The sequence below is a fragment of the Mauremys reevesii genome, linkage group 10 (genome assembly GCF_016161935.1).
Source record: "Mauremys reevesii isolate NIE-2019 linkage group 10, ASM1616193v1, whole genome shotgun sequence".
Classification (NCBI taxonomy): Eukaryota; Metazoa; Chordata; order Testudines; family Geoemydidae; genus Mauremys; species Mauremys reevesii.
In genome coordinates, this window is record NC_052632.1 from 73,284,374 (window position 1) to 73,307,110 (window position 22,737).

General features: G+C 51.2%; 1 protein-coding gene across 3 annotated transcripts in view; it reads right to left on the reverse strand.

The window, feature by feature from the left end:
• Positions 1–17,991, reverse strand: part of MICALL2 (MICAL like 2) — a 35,936-nt gene extending 17,945 nt beyond the window's left edge. Inside the window, exons 1-3 of one of the 3 annotated variants that reach the window (XM_039492729.1) lie at positions 17,207–17,991; positions 6,037–6,085; positions 755–896 (exon numbers count right to left, since the gene is read on the reverse strand). In XM_039492729.1, coding sequence (XP_039348663.1) covers positions 755–896; positions 6,037–6,085; positions 17,207–17,349 — 334 coding nt within the window. In that variant the 5' untranslated portion in view covers positions 17,350–17,991. The remainder of the gene's footprint in view (positions 1–754; positions 897–6,036; positions 6,086–17,206) is intronic. The other 2 variants (XM_039492727.1, XM_039492728.1) reach the window with 2 other exon arrangements.
• Positions 17,992–22,737: the final 4,746 nt, after the last annotated feature.

Below are 22,737 nucleotides of genomic sequence, written 5' to 3' on the forward strand. Positions count from 1 at the left end.
TTCACTTTTTGACACGGATTTAAAAACCCGAGACAAAGAACAAAGTGGAGGGTGGAGAGGAAAAGGGCCGAGAGAACTTTCAGCTATTTGGAAAAACAAAACAAAAAAATGTCGCCTGGTTTTATAATCCGGCTCCACATTCTCCAGCCGGAGCTCCACCTGCCTCAGCATTCAAGACCCAAATGTCACCTCTCCAAAACGTCCTTTGGAGAACCCATGAGTTTGGCTTGTTGTGTTCTTTCATTTGTAATAATTTAAAGCCAGATACAAACCAGATCTATCATAAAGTGCATGCAAATCCTGATGGATGGTATTTCATATACATTCAGTTATGTGAGTAAAATATTCTCTGAAGCCCTTGGGCCGAATCTACGCTTAAAAGTTTTACTGTGGAACTATGTCAGCTAGGAGTGTGATTTTTTACTGACATGCTAAATTGGCAAACACCCTAGTGTAGATGCAATTATGCCGGTATAACTGTGCTTACATGGGTATAGCCTATACACTCAGCTCCCAGAGGAGCTTTCTGCCTAGGAGTGTCAACACTAAATTTCAGTCTCCAAGTTTAATATAAGCCCGTTTCCTGCGTGCCTGGGGACGGCGGGGTGCATGCACACAGGAGATTGTAACAAGTATCTGATTTGCTCAAAGGTTGACGGCTTCCCCACTGCAGCCTGGCGGGCCTGGGTGGGAGGACCAGGTGGGATTCCATCCTGAGCAGGGTACCTGGCACGCCAGGGGATGGGCTACTTACTTGGTGACCGTCCATGGAAATAGTTATAATACTGGGAGACGTAGGTGAGGATGCTCAGCCTGTCTGGCACCCTCAGCGCCACCATATCCTCAGCATCCAGCAAGGCAGGAATGCCTAGCTGTTCTTCAGCCACTCGAAATGCCTGCAGCGGGAACAGAAGGGAAAGGGTCTGTGCAAGCCCAGTGACCGAAGCCGTCGCCATCCACTAGGAGAAAGACTTAAGGTAAGGAAGCAACGCAGCACACAGGCCCCTGCTCCCCGGGGGAACAGCTGGACTGGTTCAGCTCCTACATCATACAGCTGTTACGGGAATGCTGACAGTCACGACTTCCAGCCACGAGATTGGGAAATTCAGGCTGACAGCCCAAAATCCAGCCAGACAGGCTGGTCCCAGCTCATTCCACTGGAACTCAGCCGGCTTTCCCCGGCTCTCCCTTGGGATTGTTTCGCTCTCTACAGATAAAGGGGTTGCGGCCCCGCTGAGCCAGATATTATGGTCCGGACCTACAGGCCTGGGCTTGCAGGTTTCAGTCCCACTCTTAATGCTCCCGTTAGTGGGGTTTTGGTAGGTAGTGATACTTGGGTCTTGTCTACATTGCAAGTTAGTGCGAGCCGGCGTGTTGTCAATTCACCCCCTGGCTTGCCACGCACTAACTCGCCACATCAACAAGCCCGTGGCGTTTATACACCGCTTCTCGCTCCAAAAGCTTTACAAACATTAAGCTTCACAATCCCCCCCATGAGGTGAACATCGTTCCCTATCTGACCAACAGCTACGGCAGTAAAAATGAAACCACTTGGCCAAGGCTGCAGAGGGAGCAGAGGCAAAAATTATAATCAAAGATTTCCTGGCTCCCAAGCCTCTGCTCAAATCCTGCATTTCTAATTCGGATTAACTACTTCGGGGCTGCCTAGCATACCAGGTACTCGGGGCAAAAATTGCTCTCAGTGCTGCCCTGTGTACTGGTGCTAGGGGGACAGAAGCAAGGTAAAGAAATACCGAGCGACCTTCTTCCAATGCTGAACCTGAGACTTAACTGGCCCAAGGAAAAGAGCGATATCCCTGCAGCTACTCGGTCTGTCTCGGCTCCCCCACAGAGCTTTTGCCAAGGACCTTCTCCATCTCTCCTTCTTCCTGGCTTACAGAGAGAGCCCCTGTACCCTCTTTGTTGGAACATCCCCTTCACAATGCCAACAACCCAATGAGACAGCAGCACTTCAAAGCGCCAGACACAGGGCTGCAGCAGAAACAAAGGATGAAAGCCTTAAACACAGAGTCTAACGCTACAAGAGCCCTTCCTGTCTGGCACAATACTGTAATGGATCTGACCTACAAGCCAACTGTCCCCGTTTAGGAGAGAGAAACGACTTTTTAACGAGCCAATTGCCCTTTTTTCATTGGGTCTTTCCAAAACTCTAACTGGGTGGACATAAGACATGCTTACAGCCAAGTAGCTGTGGCAGCGTCACCCTGGCTAGCAGCCCAGCCTGGTACATGGTTGTCTTCCTGTAACCAGGCAGTAATACAGTTAATACGCTGCTTGGCCTGGACTCCACTAGCCCTGTCTGTGTCACTGGTCTGGCCAGTCCTATTACTCCAGGTCTTGGTGCAGCAGGACATGCCTGAGGGTATCCCCCCCACACCTGTGTGCGCAGGTCCTCTAGACACACTGTCCCGCTCCTGGGGCTGTTTGGGGTAACTGCCTCGCTTGTCCCAGGACACACTGATACAGACAGGCCGTGCGATAGGTGCATCAATGCTGCTGTTGCACGGCCATGCCGGGAAACAAAAAGATGCTGTGGGGACACACCAGTGTTTGTTGGAACTAGATCAGCTCAGAGCGTTACAAAGAGAGACACAAAGACAGCTGTACTTCCTGGAGATGGGGCCTACGAGGTAAGAAGGGCCTTCTGCTGTGATGTCACTGCCTGCAGCACGGGGGCTGGTGGGGGGGCTGTTTGGTTCCTTGGCCTGCTCCCTTCCTAATACTGAGATCGAACAAGATCACAACCCAAGGTGAGTTGCCACTATTCCAACTAACTGCCTGGGAAAAGAGGGTTTAATAATAATAATAATATTTATATAGCACTTTTCACCAGTAGATCTCAAAGTGCTTTACTTAGGAGAGAAGTATCATTTTAGAGATGGGGAAACTGAGGCCCAGAGAGGTGAAGTGACTTGCCCAAGGTCACCCACCAGGCCAGTGGCAGAGCCTGGAATAGGTCTCCTGAGTCCCAGTCTAGTGCACGCTCTCTCTCCACTAGGCCGCACTGCCTCCCAGCAGTACTGAAGGAAAATGAACAAACATCTTCCCCTTATTTATATATTTCACTTCTAGTAACAAAAACAGCCCAACAGATAATTTTTGGCATCTAGTGAAAGCCACATTCTTCCTTGCCTCAAGACCTTGTATGGAGAGTTCCAGCCTGGAACAGATTTTTCCAGTTTTGTAATGAAGTCTGTGAGCAGCGAGGCAGCAGCAAGATCTGAACAATAGCAGAGGAAACAGCTGTGGGAGAAGTTAGTCCCACACGTGTCCCAAGACAGCCACAAGCTCAAAGAGAGCCAGTCTGGTGGCGGAGAGGGGCATGGGCTGCCCACCCGCTCAGTGTCCTATTAGCACAGGGTCAGGGTATCTTATAGCAGCAGGGGAAGGAGGGAGGAGAGACTGAAAAATAAAGAACATGAAGACGGCAGAGACCAAGACATGGAGAAAGACATGGGAGAGAAGAGACAATATGGACCCAGTGAGCAGACAGACATTTTCTTTAATAAAACCAGCTGAGGCAGCCTGAGCAGTTCATTTCCCAGAAAGACAGACAGAAAACAGCCCCGTTGCTCTGCGGAAGGGAAGCCATCAGCCATGCACAGGAAGCTAACAGCCCTCCAGAACTTCAGAGCATCCTTGCTCAGCCCCAGTCCCATCTGTAAACGCAGCTTGATGCGAATACGAAATGGGGAGGAGCGACTCCGCCAGCCTGGCACCGCTGTAAGTCAGCGGCGGGTTCCCAGGAAACCCTGCTAAGGTACTGCACAGCACCCTCACAGAAACAAGAGCATTACCTGCCCTACCCGGCGGGACACAGCCGAACCTACAGGAGTGGAGACAGAGAGTGATGGTTTGATGGAGGGAGATCCAGGGCGCGAAGGGCTGAGATGGTGGAATTGAAAGACTCGGACATGACTTCCAACCTCACGTGAGCCCAGAGCTTTAAGGAGAGGTCTCCCCACCACAGGCACAATGCTGCTGGTAAATCATAATTTAAACACCCTTACTAATTCCTCCGCCCCGTGGTAACCTTCGCCCCATGCCGCCACGCTCCCTCATGATCCTGAGTGTGTCTCTCTCTCTCACACACACACACACACACACACACACAGCTTGTCCCCTGCCCAAGAACATCAGGGGACAATTCCCAGGGAGTAGGATCAGCTATCCACTACGAGGGGCCACTGACCACCACCTCTGCTGTCCTGGCTGCAGGACCAGGCGTCGCCCGAAAAGGAGGTAGCCGCTTGGACTCAGAAGAGAACAAGAGACGTGTTTGTTCACATCCCAGACTCACTCCAAGCAGCAGTGAAGCGAGCATGGGCCCGTGCCAGCCCTGAAGTGAACAGCAGCTGTATCCGCAGCACATCTTTTGTGGAGGAAGGCAGGAAAAAATTCCTTTCTTCAAGGGCTCATCCCACGCTTGGCTTGTGGCGCTAGCGCAGGGAGTGGGTGGGTGAGCCGAGCTCTAGCCCTGCCTGGAGGAAGGAGAGAAACCGCAGCCCCAGCCTGACCTGTTCCCAAGCTGGAGCAGCAAATCCACCTGGGACAAAGGCTCTAGAACTGCCCCATCTTCCCTCAGCACTTAACTCTGCAGGGGGAGGAGCGGGGGGACCCCCTTACCCTCTCTTGCCTCAAGCTACCTACCAGTCCCCCTCTGATCTCTTGAAAGCAGCACACGGCCAGAACATTAATGCATCTCCTCCTTCGACCCCCCCCCCCAGGCTCTGTGGTCTCCCCGCTCGGGCAGGCAGAGGGCAAGGGGGACTTTCTGACCCCCAGCAAGGGAGTCCATATCCACACCCGTCCCATAGACACACCAGGGGCAACGGCGAAATGTGGGCTCGCTCCTTCGTTACACAGAGCACACCACCCGCAAAGCCTGTCCGAGGCGGATGTGGGGGGAGCGCCCAGAGAGGCCAGGAACAGGAGCCCTCCTATCGGTACCTTTATTGAAGAGCCTGTGGCAGAGGGGAGCTCAGTCATCCCCGTAGTTCTCTGCTCCCATACCCCAACCCACTCCCCATGGCAGAGCACCTCCTGCACCGCCTCCTTCAAAGGCCCCACAGTAGCATGGCTAGTCTCTGCTTGAAGCCTGAGCACTGGCTGGGTTACAAGAGAGAAGTCCTACATGCCCCAGGCACAGAGCACATCCTTAAAACGTGCTGACTCAGGGAGCAGCAACACATGCTGCCATTCCACCATCGACCAGGCCTCTCTCTCTTGCTCTCTCTCTAGCCTCCTCTACTCCTTGCAACAGTATCTATGAGCATTTCAAATGCTGAGAACTGAACACCACACGGCCTTTCAAAAGTGCCTTTCACCTCTGCTTGCTCCATAAAAGAAATCCCCTTCACTGAGAAAGAGGCATTTCAAAAATGATAAGGGCACAGGCAGATTGGCAGAGGCCCTGGAGGTTTTTCGCCTTCCTCTGCAGCATGGGGCAGGGGTCACTTAGGGGTTTGTTACAGGAGTGGGTGGATGAGATTCTGTGGCCTGCATTGTGCAGGAGGTCAGACTAGATGATCATAATGGTCCCTTCTGACCTTAAAGTCTATGAGTCTATAAGCCAGTGAGGATGGAGCAATCCATAGGCTGTTCCATTGCGCAAGCTGCCCCGCTTTTCATTGCAAGCTGGCAGAGTGCTCCGTGCTGTACAAGACACAGAAGATGACAAAGCCCCTGTCTGGGGACCCCTGTCTAAACAGAGGTGACAGTGCACAGCCAGTTAAGAAAGCTGAACGGCCTTTCATTGCTTTACAATAGCAGGGGAAGATGGAAAACAATTGCTAGAGGCATCAGAACAGATGCACGTAGAATACGCCAGCGGGTTTGAGCGTGTCGTATAAACATGCTCCATTCACAGAGTTACCACTGGTTAACTGTGATCCGCTCCAGGCATGGTGAGCAGTGCACCATGCAGAGCACCCCACCCCACAGGGGAACTGGGGCTGCCCTGGGCACAGCACACCATGATTAACAGCAGAAAGCAGAACTGCAAATCCCACTTACCAAAGCGTTGTTCTCATAAATGTTTTCCTTACTCAGGATGTTGAAGTCTCTGAAACACAGAAGATGAGAAAGAGTTTAGCTTGGCATTGGTAATCCAGAGCACACTGCTTCCGTTCCAGCTCCCCGAGACCCTCGCAGCCTGGCTCTTTGGGAGGAGAGTGGCAGCTTCCTTCCCACTTTGACTGCCACCAAACATACACCAGAAATTCCTTCCGAGGCCAGGTCTACACTACAGACTTATATTGGTGTTGCCACATTGCTCATGGGTGTGAAGAATCCACACCCCGAGCGACGTAGTTATACCAACCTAACTCCCAGTGTAGACAGTGCGATGCTGACAGGAGAGCTTCTCTCATTGCCATAATCCACCTCCCGTGAGGCTGTAGCTAACTACACCAACAGAAGTAGCATCTTCACTAAAGACAAGCCCTGAGACTCCTGTCAGTAAAGGCACTGCCATACCTCCTGGGGACAAAGGTATGAGCTCAGCATGGGAGACTCCACCAGCACAGCTGGGACTTCCCTGCTATCTGCGACTGGAGCACCATTTCAGCTCCCCATCTTCCAGTGCTGGCCTCCTCACCCTCACAGTGGGCTATACCACATCTGCCAAACATACTGCACAGATCCACGGCTTCTGCAGTGTGGGAGAGGTGAAGGCTTTTATCTCCTGCCTTCATTAAATCCTTGCTCCTTCCCCACATCCCCCAAGGATCGCTGTTGTCAGACAGAGCACACTTCCAACATCAGAAGAGCCTTGGCTCCAGTGCTCTCTTCCTCCAGCAGCCTTGGCAGCAAGAGTCATCCCCTCCTCCAGGAAAGCTGTGAATATCATGCACTTCTAGGATACATCCACCTCCTGTGAGCTCAGGGAGCAGCAGGTCAAAGTTCTGGATTCAAATCCTGTCCCCCACCATCACCCCTTCTCTGCTGTTACATGCTGTACCAGACTGGGGCCTGAGCAAGCAATATTTTCACCTGCTGTACAACAAAGCAGAAATCAAGTTCGCTTTCTACCAATGATGCGGTTGCTCTTCTCAACCTGGACAGTGGCACCAAACTAGCCAGTGCCATTTTTATTACTAGTCACTTTCTCTGCAGTTATCACCAGGCTACAGTTTTGGGGTTGGAAACACTGCAGTAGAATGTTTGTAGCACGAAGGGGAACTTCTCATTAATTACAAGATAAAGAATTATTCACATGGCTTTTGCAAAAATGTTGGCCAAAAACTTGGGTTTTCTTATGTTCTTAAACAGCCTCCCCTTAACACACACCAATTCACCCCCCAAACTCAGGCAACCATTTCTATTTAAAGGGAATAAAGGACAATTATATGAAAAATCCAGGATAAAGCTGCCACACGCAGTCCTATTCACAGCAAAAATGCATGAGTTTATATCACACATAGGATCATTTGCATGACTGCTACTGAAAACATGGGACAATGTGTGTGACGGGTTGGATCACAGAAACCCTCTTGGGAGCTGCCACCCGATGTGCCAAGACTACTTCTGCCCGCTTCTTTCCCTGCCAGCTAGGGGCCCCAGCACCCTGTCTTGCTGAGCAAGACACGCCCGTCTGCTCCAGCAAAGACCCAGGGTTTGAATTACTTGCCTCAAAGCTGCAGGCTTCACTGAAAGCAGCTCACAGAAGCATTCCTGTCTTTAAAACTCAGATGCCCAACTCCCAGTGGGGTCTAAACCCAAATAAATCCGCTTTACCCTGTATAAAGCTTATGCAGGGTAAACTCATAAATTGTTCCCCCTCTATAGCACTGACAGAGAGATATGCACGGCTGTTTGTTCCCCCAGGTATTAATACATACTCTGAGTTAATTAATAAGCTCCAATACATCTGCTAGTCTATAAGGTGCCACAAGACTCTTTGTTGCTTAATAAGTAAAAAGTGATTTTATTAAATACAGAAAGTAGGATTTAAGTGGTTCCAAGTAGTAACAGACAGAGCAAAATAAGTCACCAAGCAAAATAAAATAAAATGTGCAAATCTATGTCTAATCAAACTGAATACAAGTAAGATCCTCACCAGTTCCAGAATGCGCCCTTTCACAGACTAATCTCCTTTTAGCCTGCGTCCAGCAATCACTCACACCCCTTGCACACTGTCCTTTGTTCCAGTTTCTTTCAAGTATCCTGGGGAGTGGAGAGGCTGTCTCTTTAGCCAGCTGAAGACAAAATGGAGGGGTCTCCCAGGGGTTTAAATAGACTCTCTTGTGGGTGGAGACCCCTTCCTCACTCCTATGCAAAGTCCAGCTCCAAGATGGAGTTTAGGAGCCACCTGGACAAGTCACATGTCCATGCATGACTCACGGTTTTTACAGGTAGCGTCCATTGTTTACATGCTACCTTGAATGTCCTCAAGTAGACTTCTTATGTGGATTGGAGCATTCCAAGCTCCATTGTTCTTTAAGTGTTTCTTGATTAGGTGCTTATTTTCAATATTCCTTTCTCCAGGAACTGACCACATGCTCTACTAAGGTTATTTAGAAATTAAGCCAGTACACAGCCAACATTCATAACTCTGAATACAAAAACGATACATGCATACAAATAGGATTAATACATTCAGTAGACCATAACCTTTGAGATATGTTACAGCATAAAACATACTCTAAGCATATTTCCATAAAGCCTTACGGGAGCTACCGTCACAGTCTGTCCTTTATATACTTAATACAAGACACGAACATTAGGCACAAATAAGGGATGTCCCTTAAAATACGTGAAGGACAATAACCCTGCTCCAACTTACAGTGAGATTTGTCCTTCAGTAACTGAGGGGTTTTAAAACGCCAGTTGCTGACTTCAGATTTGAAACAGATAATTGCCTTTCATCCAAGGCACAAACCACCACCACCTCATCTCTCTTTCTCCCATCTGGATCCAGAGTCCCACCTTCCATGCAGAACTGAGGGTTCACCCATGGGCAGGCCTGGCTTTAGGAAGTCCGGGGCCCAATTCAGACAGTTTCGATGGGCCCCTCGCAGGGATGACTTAAAAAAAAAAAACACATGTAAAAAAACCACATGGGGCTTGTATTCACCGGGCGGTGCTCTGAGTCTTTGGCGGCACTTGGGCGGTGGGTCCTTCACTCGCTCCAGGTCTTCAGCGGCACTGAAGGACCCGCTGCTGAAGTGTCACCGAAGACCCGGAGAGAGCGAAGGACCAGCTTCTGAAGTGCCGCTGAAGACCCACAGCGCCGCCAGGTGAGTAAAAATTAAAAAGACGCCTCTAGCAAGGGAAGGGATTCTCACTGGGCGCGGGGCGCTTTTAGGCGCGGGGCCGGATTCCGGGGAATTGGTAGAATAGGCCTAAAGCCAGCCCTGCCTAAGGGTAGGGCATTTGGAGCTACGGATAGGGTTCCTATGGATAGGGCTTCCCGCCATAGGGTTAGGGTTTCTAACGGTAGGGCACTTGGAACTCGGGTTAGGGAACCGACGGGTAGGGCACTTGGAGATAGGGTTAGGGTTCCTATGGGTAGGGCTTCCCGTCCTGGGTTTACGGTTCCTAACGGTAGGGAACTTGATGCTAGGGTCAGGGTTTCTATGTGTAGGGCTTCCCGCCCTAGGGTTAGGGTTCCTATGGGTAGGGCACTTGGAGCTAGGGTTAGGGTTCCTATGTGTAGGTATTCCCGCCCTAGGGTTAGGGTTCCTATGGGTAGGGCACTTGCAGCTAGAGTTAGGGTTGCTAAGGGTAGGGCACTGGGAGCTAGGGTTAGGGTTCCTATGGGTACGGCGCCCCGCCCTAGGGTTACGGTTCCTAAGGGTACAGCACTTGGAGATAGGGTTAGGGTTCCTAAGTGTAGGGCTTCCCACCCTAGGGTTAGGGTTACTATGGGTAGGTCTTCTTGCCCTATGGGTTACGGTTCCTAAGAGTAGGGCACTTGGAGCTAGCCTTAGGGTTCCTATCGGTAGGGCTTCCAGCCCTAAGGTTAGGGTCCCTAAGCGTAGGGCACTTGGAGCTAGGGTTAGGGTTCCTATGAGTAGGGCTTCCCATCTTAGTGTTAGGGTTCCTATGGGTAGGGCACTTGGAGCTAGGGTTAGGGTTTCTAAGGGTAGGGCACATGGAGTTAGGGTTCCTAGGGGGAGGACTTCCCGCCCTAGGGTTAGAGTTCCTATGCGTAGGGCACTTGGAGCTAGGGTTAGGGTTCCTATGGGTAGGGCCTCCCACCCTACAGCTAGGGTTCCTATGGGTAGGGCACTTGGAGCTAGGGTTAGGGTTCCTATGAGTAGGGCCTCCTGCCCTAGGGTTAGGGTTCCGAAGGCTGGGCACTTTGAGCTAGGGTTAGGGTTCCTATGGGTAGGGCACTTGGAGCTAGCATTAGGGTTCCTAAGGGTAGGGCTTCCTGCCCTAGGGTTAGGGTTCCTAAGGGTAGGGCACTTGGAGCTAGGGTTCGGGTTACTATGAGTAGGGCTTCCCACCCTAGGGTTAGGGTTCCTATGGGTAGGGCACTTGGAGCTAGGGTTAGGGTTCCTATGGGTGGGGCTTCCCGCCCTAGGGTTAGGTTTAGGGTTCCTACGGGTAGGGCAGTTGGAGCTAGGGTTAGGGTTCCTAACTGGAAACTGGTGAGCTTGGCAGACGGAGAATGAGCTGGGCCTTGATGGCGAAATCTCACTTCTGAACGCCCCAAGAAGTGCATAAAGACAAAGAGCAACACAGAAACCTGCACCCGCCAGATTAGAGAATGGAGAAAGACTTGCCAAACATCCCATTCATTCTTTGTCCCAGTGGACTCCTGGGTGGGGATTTTCCTGCCTTACGATAGTGGCTCAAAAGGAGTTTTTTACTTATTATTCTGCATTAAGGAAGCTGACTGCATCTCTGAGACAACAATCAAAATCATCCTGCTTCACCTCAGACAAACCATATTGGTCCCTCCTATCCCCGCCCAGGAAGCCAGTCAGTTCAAGCCCTTCTCTCACTCACATCCCAAGCAAGAGCTTGGATCATGCCAGTGAGCACAACTAACACGCAAAATGCCTATGAAAACAACAGGCAGCTCTGTGCCATGCACAGCCAACTCTCCCCTCACCACAGGCTGTTCGCTGCTCACACCCCCAGGAACTACAACGATAAATGTAAGATGAACATCAAAATCTGTTTGACTGTGGAGTGATCTGCCAAAGAGACGCATCGCTTGAGTCATTTAAAGCCAGGCTGGACAAAGCATTTAAGAATATACCGTAGAGGAAAACCCCAGCACAGGCAGGAGCTGGACAAGAGAACCTAACAATTGTTTTACATCTCCAGCTTCTCTGATTTTAAGGAAGCTGAGGAGAGAGAGAGAGAGAGCAGCAGCTCAAGGAACGTGTCCTCTCACAGCAAGTCCAAGAAGACTGCACTGAGCAACAGAAAGCCAGGGCCCAGGCTTTGCCCTGTATCTTTCAACCTGCCAAAGCACAGATGTGGGCAATGCAAAAAAAATATCCTGCCAGAGGTTTAAAATAATGCCAGACTCATTGATTTGTCATCGGTCACATTCCCCATCACCTCCATCTCACCAGGCTGCGTTTCTGAATTCCATTTACACCAGTGAAAGTGGAGACAACATCAAGGGTATGTGGGATGGTGCCTGGAGGGAAGAATTTGGGTTTCTCTCTGCTGAAGGAGAATTGAGAAATCTGCTTGCCGTTCTCTCTGAAGAGAATGTACACAGCCAGGCTGCTTGGCGACTGTTCCACCTAGAGATCCTCACTAAAAGGCGTCTCTCCTCTTCGTGCCATGTACCCCAAACACCGTTTCCCTCATTGGTTAGTCATCTTAATGGCTACTCTTATTAACAAGATTACATCGAATTTTTCCCTGGGGAGTTGATCTTGCTAATGCTCTTTCTAGTCTGTAGTATCAGTTGCTCTCTGGATCAATTTATCTATAATCCTACAGGAACAACATTAATACAAAGGGAGAACTAAACCAGAGCCCAAGATTTCTCCACTGAGAAGGCAAAGGGGAACTCAGTTCCTTGGGAAGTGAAGAGATGCGTTTACCAGACCCTGGTGGAAGGCTTGGGGCAGTGGGGAAGAATGAACTTTGTTCGCTCAGGAAAGCGCTGTTTTGAGCCCCCGAACAAAGTTTTCATTCAGCTGGCTGAGATGGCCCGTTCCCAAGGAGCTCAACAGCACGCCCCCACTCCAGCCCTACCATCTGCACAGAGCTGCAGCTTGCAGCGTTTGTTACAGGTGCTTCCACAGGGAAGATTCTGTCTGCTCCTGCAAGCCAGCCATAGGATGCAACAGCACAATGGGATTCCGCAGCTGCTCACCCTATGACTGAGGGGCTGCCTGTGGAGAAAGGTCCAGACAACACCCCCATGTCTCTACATGGGGTTCCCTAGGAACAGTGAAATTTTCCCAGTGCAAAGGATCCCTTGCAAGTAGTAAAGGCCCTATGGCAGCACAGACCTCGCATAGGAGAAACCTGACCTGTTCCTGCACAGACAGGACCATCTCTTTGCAGCCAGCTCTTCCACATACGACATGCTTGTGCTGGCTACAGTGAGGGCAGTGGAGCCCTAGGTTTACGCCCATGCACAGGGGCCCATGTACGTGCACAGACACACTGGACCGATCAACCACCAAGCTACCAGCAGACCAGCTCAAAGGCCACAGATATGGTGATGGAGAATCGGTTACAGATAAAAAGACACGGGTGCAGCCCAACAAGTCTTACTTTGCCTAGAGCTCTGTGCGGCCTTGGGTCAGCCCTAAGCAGTAGCACCTAAAATGCAACTAACGAACAAAGCACAACCTGAACGGTGCTGAAGTGCAATCCACGCCCATCCTCTAGGTTGCTATGTATAGAGCAGGGATAGGCAACCTATGGCACGTGTGCCGAAGGCAGCACGTGAGCTGATTTTCAGTGGCACTCACACTGCCTGGGTCCTGGCCACTGGTCCGGGGGGCTCTGCATTTTAATTTAATTTTAAATGAAGCTTCTTAAACATTTTTAAAACCTTGTTTACTTTACATACAACAATAGTTTAGTTATATATTATAGACTTATAGAAAGAGACCTTCTAAAAACGTTACAATGTATGACTGGCAGGTGAAACCTTAAATTAGAGTGAATAAATGAAGACTCGGCACACCACTGCTGAAAGGTTGCCGGCCCCTGGTATAGAGGGACAAGTATGGGTGAGGTAATATCTTCTGTTGGAGCAGCCCAGAGAAACTGCTTCTGCCAGGACACAGGCAGTTAAGTCTCTCTGGTCTAGTGGCTCCAGGAATGCTCTGGTTTGTTAATTTTCCAGGTAACAAGGAAGACACAAGCAAATTTTATGACTCTGCATTTATATGCAAATTTGCTGCTGCAGTCTGATTGGGCTCCCCTTGCCCTACCCACTCCATTCCTGTCTGCCTCCAAGACTTGCTGTCCCCTCCAGAGCAATCTTGCCTGGCTGCTCTCATTCCAGCTAGCTGGTAACAACCATGCTAAGGTCTCCTAGAGAATAAGAGCAGACAGCTACTGTTCACAGCTCACCAGCACCAGCCATCCAACTCTACCCAGCCTGCCAGGGGATTTTCATACCCCCTCTAAATTCCTATATGCTGACCTATTACCAGTCAGCAACCTAGGAAAGAATATCACCCATGGGCAGCAGGGAAGAGGAAAAGAAAGAAGACAGAGCTTAATCAAAACCTTTCCACGAAAACGTCCCTAAAACATCTGGAATTAATACCAGAGAGAGCGAACGACAGAGCACTGTTTCTCTGCTTTTCCAGACTCACTTATCGGTACAGACTCAAAACCCACTAACAGGGCTAGCAACATCATACCCCCCAAACTGATGCCAAGGTGAGAACACCGCAGAGTTCACATCTCGAATCCCCCAGCTGGGAAGCTTCACCTTCTTCTGAGAAGAATAAATGAATGCTCTGTATTCGTTCCCCACTCACCATGGACACAAACCTGCCTGGAGCGGGGTATGCACTATGTATGCGGGATGTTAAGAAATCGTAATCTATTGGAGTGAAAGGGGAATTTAATTCCAAATTCTTTCAGTCCTGGGCTTCTTCCCTAACAGAGTCCAATGTGCCCTAGCCTCCTAGAGCACGTGGGGAATGCAGTTCTAGTTGTATGCAGCCTGCCCTGTGCACAAAGAGCACAGAACCTCTTGCCACTGCTGCCTGACCTCAGCTAAATCTGGAAGTTATCCTTCCCTTCACATGTTTTCTGGCCGGAAAAAGGAAGAGGGGATAAGACATTATACCAGCCTCCCCCCGACCTATGGGCTGCAAACCCCAGAATAGAAAACCTTTAACAACGTTGTGGTTTGCTGACTGCCTGAAGTGTCCTGCCACTCCCCATGCCTCCCGGAGCAAGAACCCCCCCTCTCCATAGCGCACCCTCAGAGCTAAGATGTCATCTGCATAAGCCAAGAGAAGAAAACGTGTTGCAAAACAATCCCTGCAGATTTACAGATCAACACTCAATCCGTGATTTATAGACACGAATTAGCTCTGTTGCAAGGGCACCGAGCTCACAGATTCGCAGGAATTTAAAAGAAAATCCAAGCTACTGGAGCTTCCCATGGCCTCCTGCAACTTCCAACAGCAAGCGCGTCAAGGTATCATCTCCACCCAGCAGCACCTCAACCTGCCAATTTTACACTAGCTGCTTTGTTGTGTGACTCTGCTACTGTTAACATGAACAGGGCGACCAGACCCAAAGGCCTTGTCATAATTTCACCTGCACTTGTCTGAGCACGGCTGCACCTGAAATGATCTGGAGCTGAATTCAACAACAAAAAAACCAGGGAGAAATCACAGGTGTTTGCAGCTCTAGTGAAGAAAAAGATTTATTTGAAGTGTATCTATCTCCTGCTCTAGACATGCGGCCTAAGCATTATACCCACCCACTGTACTGGCCAACAGGGACATATCCCTGGAGCTCAGGTAGCCAAGCCCCTGCCCAAGCGTCCATGTTTGATATGGTGTGACACACAGTCAATACAAGGCCAGGTCCTTTCTGAGTGTCCGGAAGTCACATAACACGCTGCCCCAGGCATTTACCGTGTTACTGACTCTGGGTTAAGGGCCGGCAGGGGAACATCTCAAGTCCTGCAGAGAACCTCCAAAGCAGTAAACACAGTGACGTGGCAAGAAGCAAACAGAGCAAAGCAATGGCACCTGATCAAATAAGGGAGGAGAAACTAGTTTCAGAAAGACCGCCCTGGACTGGGTGGCTGCTCCTGCCAATCAAACGAGCCATTCATTCGCGGGTGGCAGCCTCTTTAAAGCCTAGAAGCAAAGTTCAAGGAAACCCACAGCCACAGGAGAGAGGCGAGAGGGGGTGGACAGCCACTGCCTTAGGTTTCAGCAAGAAGTGAGACACCTGTAAGAGAGGCTGCCCCACAAAACACTGAACACACCACACAGGACAGCCTAGGCAGGAGGGCACAGTCCAAGGAATTGGAGAAGAGCCCAAAAATAGAAGAGAGAACCTAATTCCTTGCCAGACTGACACGTCCTACCAGCGAGGACCCAAGAACTCCAATCAACGGGACAGAGAAATTCTCTCCCTGCCCCGCTGCTCTGTTCTCACGCTTCTTGTGCTACTAGCCGTCAAGCTAAAGTTACACAGGGAAAAGAACCCTGAACGCAACTTCAGGGGCAGCATTCAGCACGTCCTTGCAGAATGCAGCTGGTGAGTCAGACCCCACCAGCAGCAGGGCCTGGCCTCCTGGAGATGCCCTTGGTGCATAATGAGGTCACTAGGAGTTGAGGGCTCCCATTCCCTCACAGGACTGGGCTGTAAATCGGCAAACAAGCAACTGGCGACAAGCAGGCAGCTACTGAGCGCTGTCTGGGGGCTGACAAAAAGCTCTTCTGAAAGCAGCCACTCGGTCTGTTTGCATGGAAGAGGCAGTGGGATGGGGAGGGAGAAGAGGCAGTCAATGGAAGAAGTAGTTTCCATCCAGCTGGCTACTTTAAGCTCCCGAGCATGGAATCCTGCCTGGAAATTCCTGGGTTTTTTGTTGTTGTTGTTTTATTTAACGAGCATTTATTGGCCAGCTAATAATTGATGAAATTGCCATTTGGCACAGCATGGAAAATGGAGCCTAAACAAACATTCACTGCAAAGAAGGAAGCATTTCCCAACTGGTGTTTGAACTTGTTTAGCAACAGAAGGGATCTGTTTTAACTGTTTACAGCTCAGCCCCAGCCTTTCCCCGCTGGCTGGCGGAGGAGAAGAAAGGAGTGTGAATGGGGAGAAACAAGCCATTGGCTTGGAGGTTTTCTGCTCCACAGCCTGGGACCAACAGGGTGCGCCACTTGAGCATTCTATCACTCCAGTGCAGCCAGGCCCCAGCCACACAGGCCCCCCCGAACACGAGGCACCAGGCGCTGCCATTAACTGGACACTGAAACTCCCGCGCTAGGCAAAACTTGGCATTTAGTTTAATCACACACCTGGACTGAGCTAAACTAGTAGCTCGCACCAGAGAGCACCTCAAGGAGCTGAAAGAGATGGCACGCAGGCCAGCGCTCCCACCCTGTAAAGGCCCCAATGCTCAAAGGGCAGCCTGAGACACAGTTAATGGTTCGGGACACTACACTCTGGCTCTTCCCCCGTTGCCATGGTCCTCGGGACCCAGATTCACATGCCAAGCCAGTCTCCCTTGCCCCCGTGCAATAGAGCAGGACAGAGAATTAACTCACAGCCTGATTTCTTCCAACAGCCCAGGTGGCAATCAGGTGGGTTCTACGCACTGAGGTTCCACATGAAAGGCCATGATGCCTAGGACAGAAATACATCCCTGCCACTCCCTGTCCAACACTCCAGCCAACCAAACCCCCTGTGCCACAGAACAGAGATCCAGTACTGAGTGCTAAGAAACAGTAATTGTGCTTGGGAAGCCTGAAGCAGCTACTAAGTCATTCAGTGCATGGTCCTGCCAGGATTTTCTGTGGGGCTTTTTTTCCAGTCAAGTTTTAAATGACTCTTAGTTGCTTTAAGATGAGCAACAATTTCTATAACCTCAGTTCCACGACTCCTCAGTGTTTCTGGTCTAAATAATTTACAAAGTGAGAGGCCACCAGATTTACATGGGAGACAGAATTTGGATCTAATGCAGGAGAACTCATAATGCAAGATACTAGAAAGAACCAACACACAGGAGCAGGAGCACCTGAAGCTCCCTGTTACTCACATGAGGTCTGGTTTGTGCCGATGAAGGATGGCACAGAATGCCAGGCCGTCCCGGAAAGAGGTGGTCATGTTGGTGATGCTGACATCCCGGTAGCCTTCACACTGCTGCTTGCACCACAGCTGCAAGTTTTTGATGGCTGCCATTGTGGGTACGGGGGCTGTAAGAAACAGGGGTTAGGCAAGTACAGGAGAGGCGAGGCAGATCCCTACAGCGATGCTCCCAGTGGAAAATCTGACATCCAGAGCGGCACTTGGCGATGCCAGGAACTGAAGAGCCCCAAACTCCACCAGCTTGGTTCCGTTATAGACCCAGATCCTCCACCTGCTGCTAAGTGCTTTTGCTGCCAACCTGCCTGGCCGCTTCTGCAGGCAAGAAAAGGAATGCTGCAGCCACTGCTGGCGATGCTGGCACAAGCCCTCCCCCGTCACTGCTGGGGGGTGGGGGGGTGTAGACAAGGCTAGTTCCTGCCCCTCTCCCGTCACTGCTGGGTGGGGGGTGTGTGCAGGCGATGCTGGTGCAAGAACCCCCGGTCACTGCTGGAGGGGGGGGTGCAGGCGATGCTGGTGCAAGACACACACACCCCGGTCACTGCTGGGGGGTGCAGGCGATGCTGGTGCAAGACACACACACCCCGGTCACTGCTGGGGGGTGCAGGCGATGCTGGTGCAAGACCCCCCGGTCACTGCTGGGGGGTGCAGGCGATGCTGGTGCAAGACCCCCCGGTCACTGCTGGGGGGTGCAGGCGATGCTGGTGCAAGAAGATCCCCCCCTCGGGTCACTGCTGGGGGGTGCAGGCGATGCTGGTGCAAGAAGATCCCCCCCCCCAGGTCACTGCTGGGGGGTGCAGGCGATGCTGGTGCAAGAAGATCCCCCCCCCAGGTCACTGCTGGGGGGTGCAGGCGATGCTGGTGCAAGAAGATCCCCCCCCCCAGGTCACTGCTGGGGGGTGCCGACGAAGCTGGCCCCAGCCCGGCTGTGCCTAGCGGAGGGAGCCCGCCGCAGCCCCAGAGGGTGTGAGGAGCGTCCCGACTCCCAGCCCCGGACGCGGGGAGCCGCCGCCGCCGAGTCCCGCTCGCCGCCCAAGGCGCAGCTTGTCCTGCAGCCCCGCTCCGGTGCCCGCAGCTCGCTGCCCTCCCCCGCCAGCGGGTCCCGGCGGCAGCCTGCTGGGTGTGCGGGCAGGAGCCGCGCCGAGGCCGGATCTGGGGGGAGGAGGCGGGGAGAGCGCGGGGGAGGGGCGGGGGGAGGGATCAGGGAGCCGGGCGCCCCCCTCCGGGAGTGACGCCCCTTCCCTGGGGCAGGGAGCAGCCGCGGCCCCGCTCCGCCCCGGCGCGGGTGAGCAGGGGCCGGGGCACGTAGCCGGGCGGGAGGAAGCTGCAGCCCAGCGCCCCAGACCCTGTGCCCGGCAGAAGCGCCTTGCGGGCGGGGCGGGAGGAGCCCCAGCGCCCTGCCCCACCCCCCGCAGAAGTAGCTGCAGGGGGAAGGGGGCAAACGGGGCAGTGCCCCAGTAAGGGTCTGAAAGGAGCTGAACGGGGGCAGGACCGCAGGTGGGGAGGGGTCCCTCACGGCCCTCCCTTGCTCTGGCCCAGGAAACCTTCATCCAGCTGTGCAGGCCAAGCCCTGCCAGGGAGAGGTGGCGCTGCCCAGGGGCTCGGGCTCTGCCCCTTCGCTGCCCTGGGGGACACCCAGAGAGCGCTGGGTGCGGGCCCTGGGCCAAGCCAGGTGGAGACCATGGAGCTGCAGAACCAGCCCCTGGGGAGCCAGGTGAATGAACCACCTGGTGCTTTCCTCTGGCTCATAAAGTTGGGTGGGGAACGATCAGGGAGATAGCTCAGCCGATCCTAGGGAGACCAGATGTCCTGATGTTTGGGTCTTTTTCTTATATAGGTTCCTATTACCCCCACCCCCATCCCGATTTTTCACACTTGCTGCCTGGTCTCCCTAGCCAATCCTGGAGCTAGCACACCCCCTGAGCTGGGCTTTTTCTATCCTGGTTTGGGTCAAGTGTAGACCCATCCTCTGGGGTGGAGTTAACAGGACTCAGCAGATTTCCGCCCATGTATCCCTCCTCTCTCCCCTCATGTGTGAGTGCAGAGGGCATCTCTGCTGCAAAGCTGCGAGGGGCAATTCTGGGGAACCATTCAGATCATGGTTCAGAATCATTAGCTGAGTCTTGTCCTTGTCCTGTCCTCATGCTGCTTCCCATCACCTCCCTGCACATGTGATTGCCAGAAAATTGGTGCTCAAGTAGCTGGCATCTTAGGAGATGCACCATATTCTGAAGCTTTCTGCCACAGGCATTTGGAACAGTGAGGTAGCCCCACTTGATTATCCTGTCTCCAACTCTGGGGCAGAGTTGATGAAGGCAGTGCCATATAGTCTGCAGCTGATGTGCAGCACTAAGTGGTAGGTGACCGATCGTCCGAGCACTTAGGCTACAGGGTCATTATCTACTCGTTTGCCATAATTGAATCCTTGTCTGTTTGGATGACAATGTTAGGGGTTTAAAGGTGGCAAGACAAGTTGGCTGAGTGAAGAAACATCTTGAAGCCATTTTCCTCATCCGCCCCCTGTTCCTACAATAACCCATCTGCCCATACATTTATGCATCCCCCTGATTTTTTAGCAGACTGAGACCTGTTCACCTCATGCATGTTTCCAATGAAAAGGCATGTCACAGTTCCATATAAGCATGCACACCCTGAGCAGCCCCACTGCAGAAACCTGACTGGTGTGCCTCAGAAAGGAGCCTCAACCAAAGCTGTAAACCTGAACACTTCCTCCCTTTGGAAACGTTTGGCTCAAACTTAATTTCTCTCCAGCCCATCTCTAGGGTGTATGTGTGTCATTGCCTTAGCACGCTGAAATTCACATACATATTTGCTGAGTTACCAGGGTGGCGTTGCTAGTTCAGCAGGTAGAGGCAGCCTGCATTTCTAGTTGAAGAGCAAACACTCTCTTCCAAACACTACATGCACGTCCTTGCTGTTTGCGTTCATCCTGCAAAACTCCAGTAAAATGGGTGATGCAGGATCAGGGCAGGACATTTAAGGAAGAGGATGTAGCAAACAGAAGCCATTTATATTAGAGCTGGGAAGCTACTGCTTCCACTGCACAATGCAATTGGATTTAGGGTGTAGGGTCTAGAATAGATGGGGGGGAGCGGACAGAATGCTGTAAAAACACGCCACGCTAAACAGCTCTACGGTCCATTCATTGTTACCCTGCCCTTTATGTTGTCCTTTCCACCAGTGCAGAGTGGATGTAAAGCGACTTCTTCTATCTCCTTTGCACTGGTGTAAATAAATGAGTACACGAGGCTCAGCAAATCGGGCCTGGAGGTCTCAAACCAGCCATCCGAATGGAGAATGAGGCATATGCAAGACAGGAGCTGCAGCCCCATATTGAGGAACATTGTATGTCTCTCTCATGCTTCCCCACAACTGAATGAGCAGAGCCTTCTCTGCTAACACAGAGCCTCGATCAGGCATAGGGAGCTCGAATGAAAGGAGGGTGTGGGGACAGGGTGGGTTTGCTGCTTCCCAGACACAGCTGCACACAAGTGCAGCTGACAGTGAATCGGAGCACAGAAGTGAAGGAGCTGCTGGAGGAAGCAACTCCCAGGAATCTTGGATCCAGAACACAAAGGCTAGCGCCTGAAAGAGAATTTGACACGGGGTCGTTGCATCTGAATTTAGGCCATTTTTTACACTCAGTCAGCAGTTAGTGACTTGAGCCCCTTTCCCCAAAGGTACTGGGATCCCAAAGTCCCTGGTTTGGCTCCACTGTTATCAACAAAACTCCCTTCATCCCCATCAGTGTCTAAATGCACTTGGCACCTAAGTTTTCAGAGTAAAAGTTCCCTAGCTGCTTATGTTTCTCCCTTTGGGCACACACACTACTGCTTCGCTCTAGGCATCCAGATGCCTAACTCCTGCTTCAGCCTCAGAGTGATTCACAAACTGGGAGAAAACAAGCGTTTGGCTGCCTATGTTACATGTGGGACCCAATTGGCTGGATGTGCTCAGAGGCCACGTACCTGATTGGGTCCCATTCAAATGCTGGTCAGAGGAGGAAGAAGTGGTGGTGCCACCTTATAGCTGTTAGCCCCAACCACTGGCCTACAGAGCCACTCTCTCAATGCCTCTTCCCCTGAAGATAAATACTGGGCCAGAGAGAGAAAATGGCTCTACAGCCCAATGGTTGGGACACACCCCTGGAAGGTGGGCAATCCTGGGTCTGGTCTGGTCCCCCTGCTGCAATCACTTTCATTATATATCCATGGGGAACAACTTCAACAGGAGAGACGGCGGGACCCTCCTCCATTAGACTATCCCCTGGCTCCGTGGTTAGAGCACCCTCCTGAGACAGGGCAGATCCCTGTTCCAATCCTTTCTCCTCCTCTGGCTAAGGGGGGAATTGAATCCAGGTCTCTCAAATCCCAGGAACATGCTCTATAACCAATGGGCTAAAAGTTATAACTACCACTTCCTACTTCGTCCATTTTATGTGACACAAGGCAGGTGCCTAAATCATTCCCACAAGAAATGCCTTAGGAGCTTGACTCCAGCAGACGAGTTCCTATTTGTGGATCTTCAATCAGAGAAAGGCACCTCCCTGCAGTCCAGACTTAGGCACCTAGGTGAGAGGACAAGGCTTAGTACATTCCACTGCCTTGGCCTCTCCCGTTGGCATGCTGGCTTTGGTGGAGCACATTCTTAGGCACCTACCTCTCCTACTTCATTGTAGAGATGCCTAGGCACCTAATTCAGGTTTTTAGGAGCGCCGTGGTGGTCCTGAGATTTTCTACATGTGTAAAAGTTAGGCACCACGCTGCTCGGCCTTGCAATACCTAAGTCCCTTTGTGAATCTGGGCCTTGGTCAGACGCAGAAGGGCACATCTTCAGCTGAGCCTCTGCCCCAGTGTGTTACACCAGGGGTAGGCAGGATGAAGGGATCATGACCGTTAGCATCAATTAACTATCAACTTAAAAGAAACAGCTGGAAAAGCAAGGAACTCACAAGAAATGTATTTGTATAGTTGACAAAGCAGTGAAGGACACAAAATAATGCTTTCTTCTAAGAGCTGCCTATAAATTAGGTATAAAGAATTAATACATCCAATATAATATATTAATGGCATTCCTGTGACATGATATGGATAATATACATTAATATATAAATACCTTACAAATAATTCACAGGGTGTTTCCATTTCATCAACAATCACCAGCCAATGTATTTACTTTATGGGAAGGATTATACATTTCATTATAAATGGCTTGCTGGGCATGTCAGCAACTTTTACATCCCCATTCACTTTATTATTAATGGCTTCCTGAACAGTAACAGCACAAAGATGCACACAATGCAGCATCAATATTTGATGTGGCATCTATAGTCTCCCATTTATCATTTATAACAGGCTACAAAAACATTATAAAACATTTATTACACGTTTATAGATCATTTTATACTAAAACAAAGTTGTGTTATAAATACATTATTAATCCTGTGTGCCATTTATAGGAATC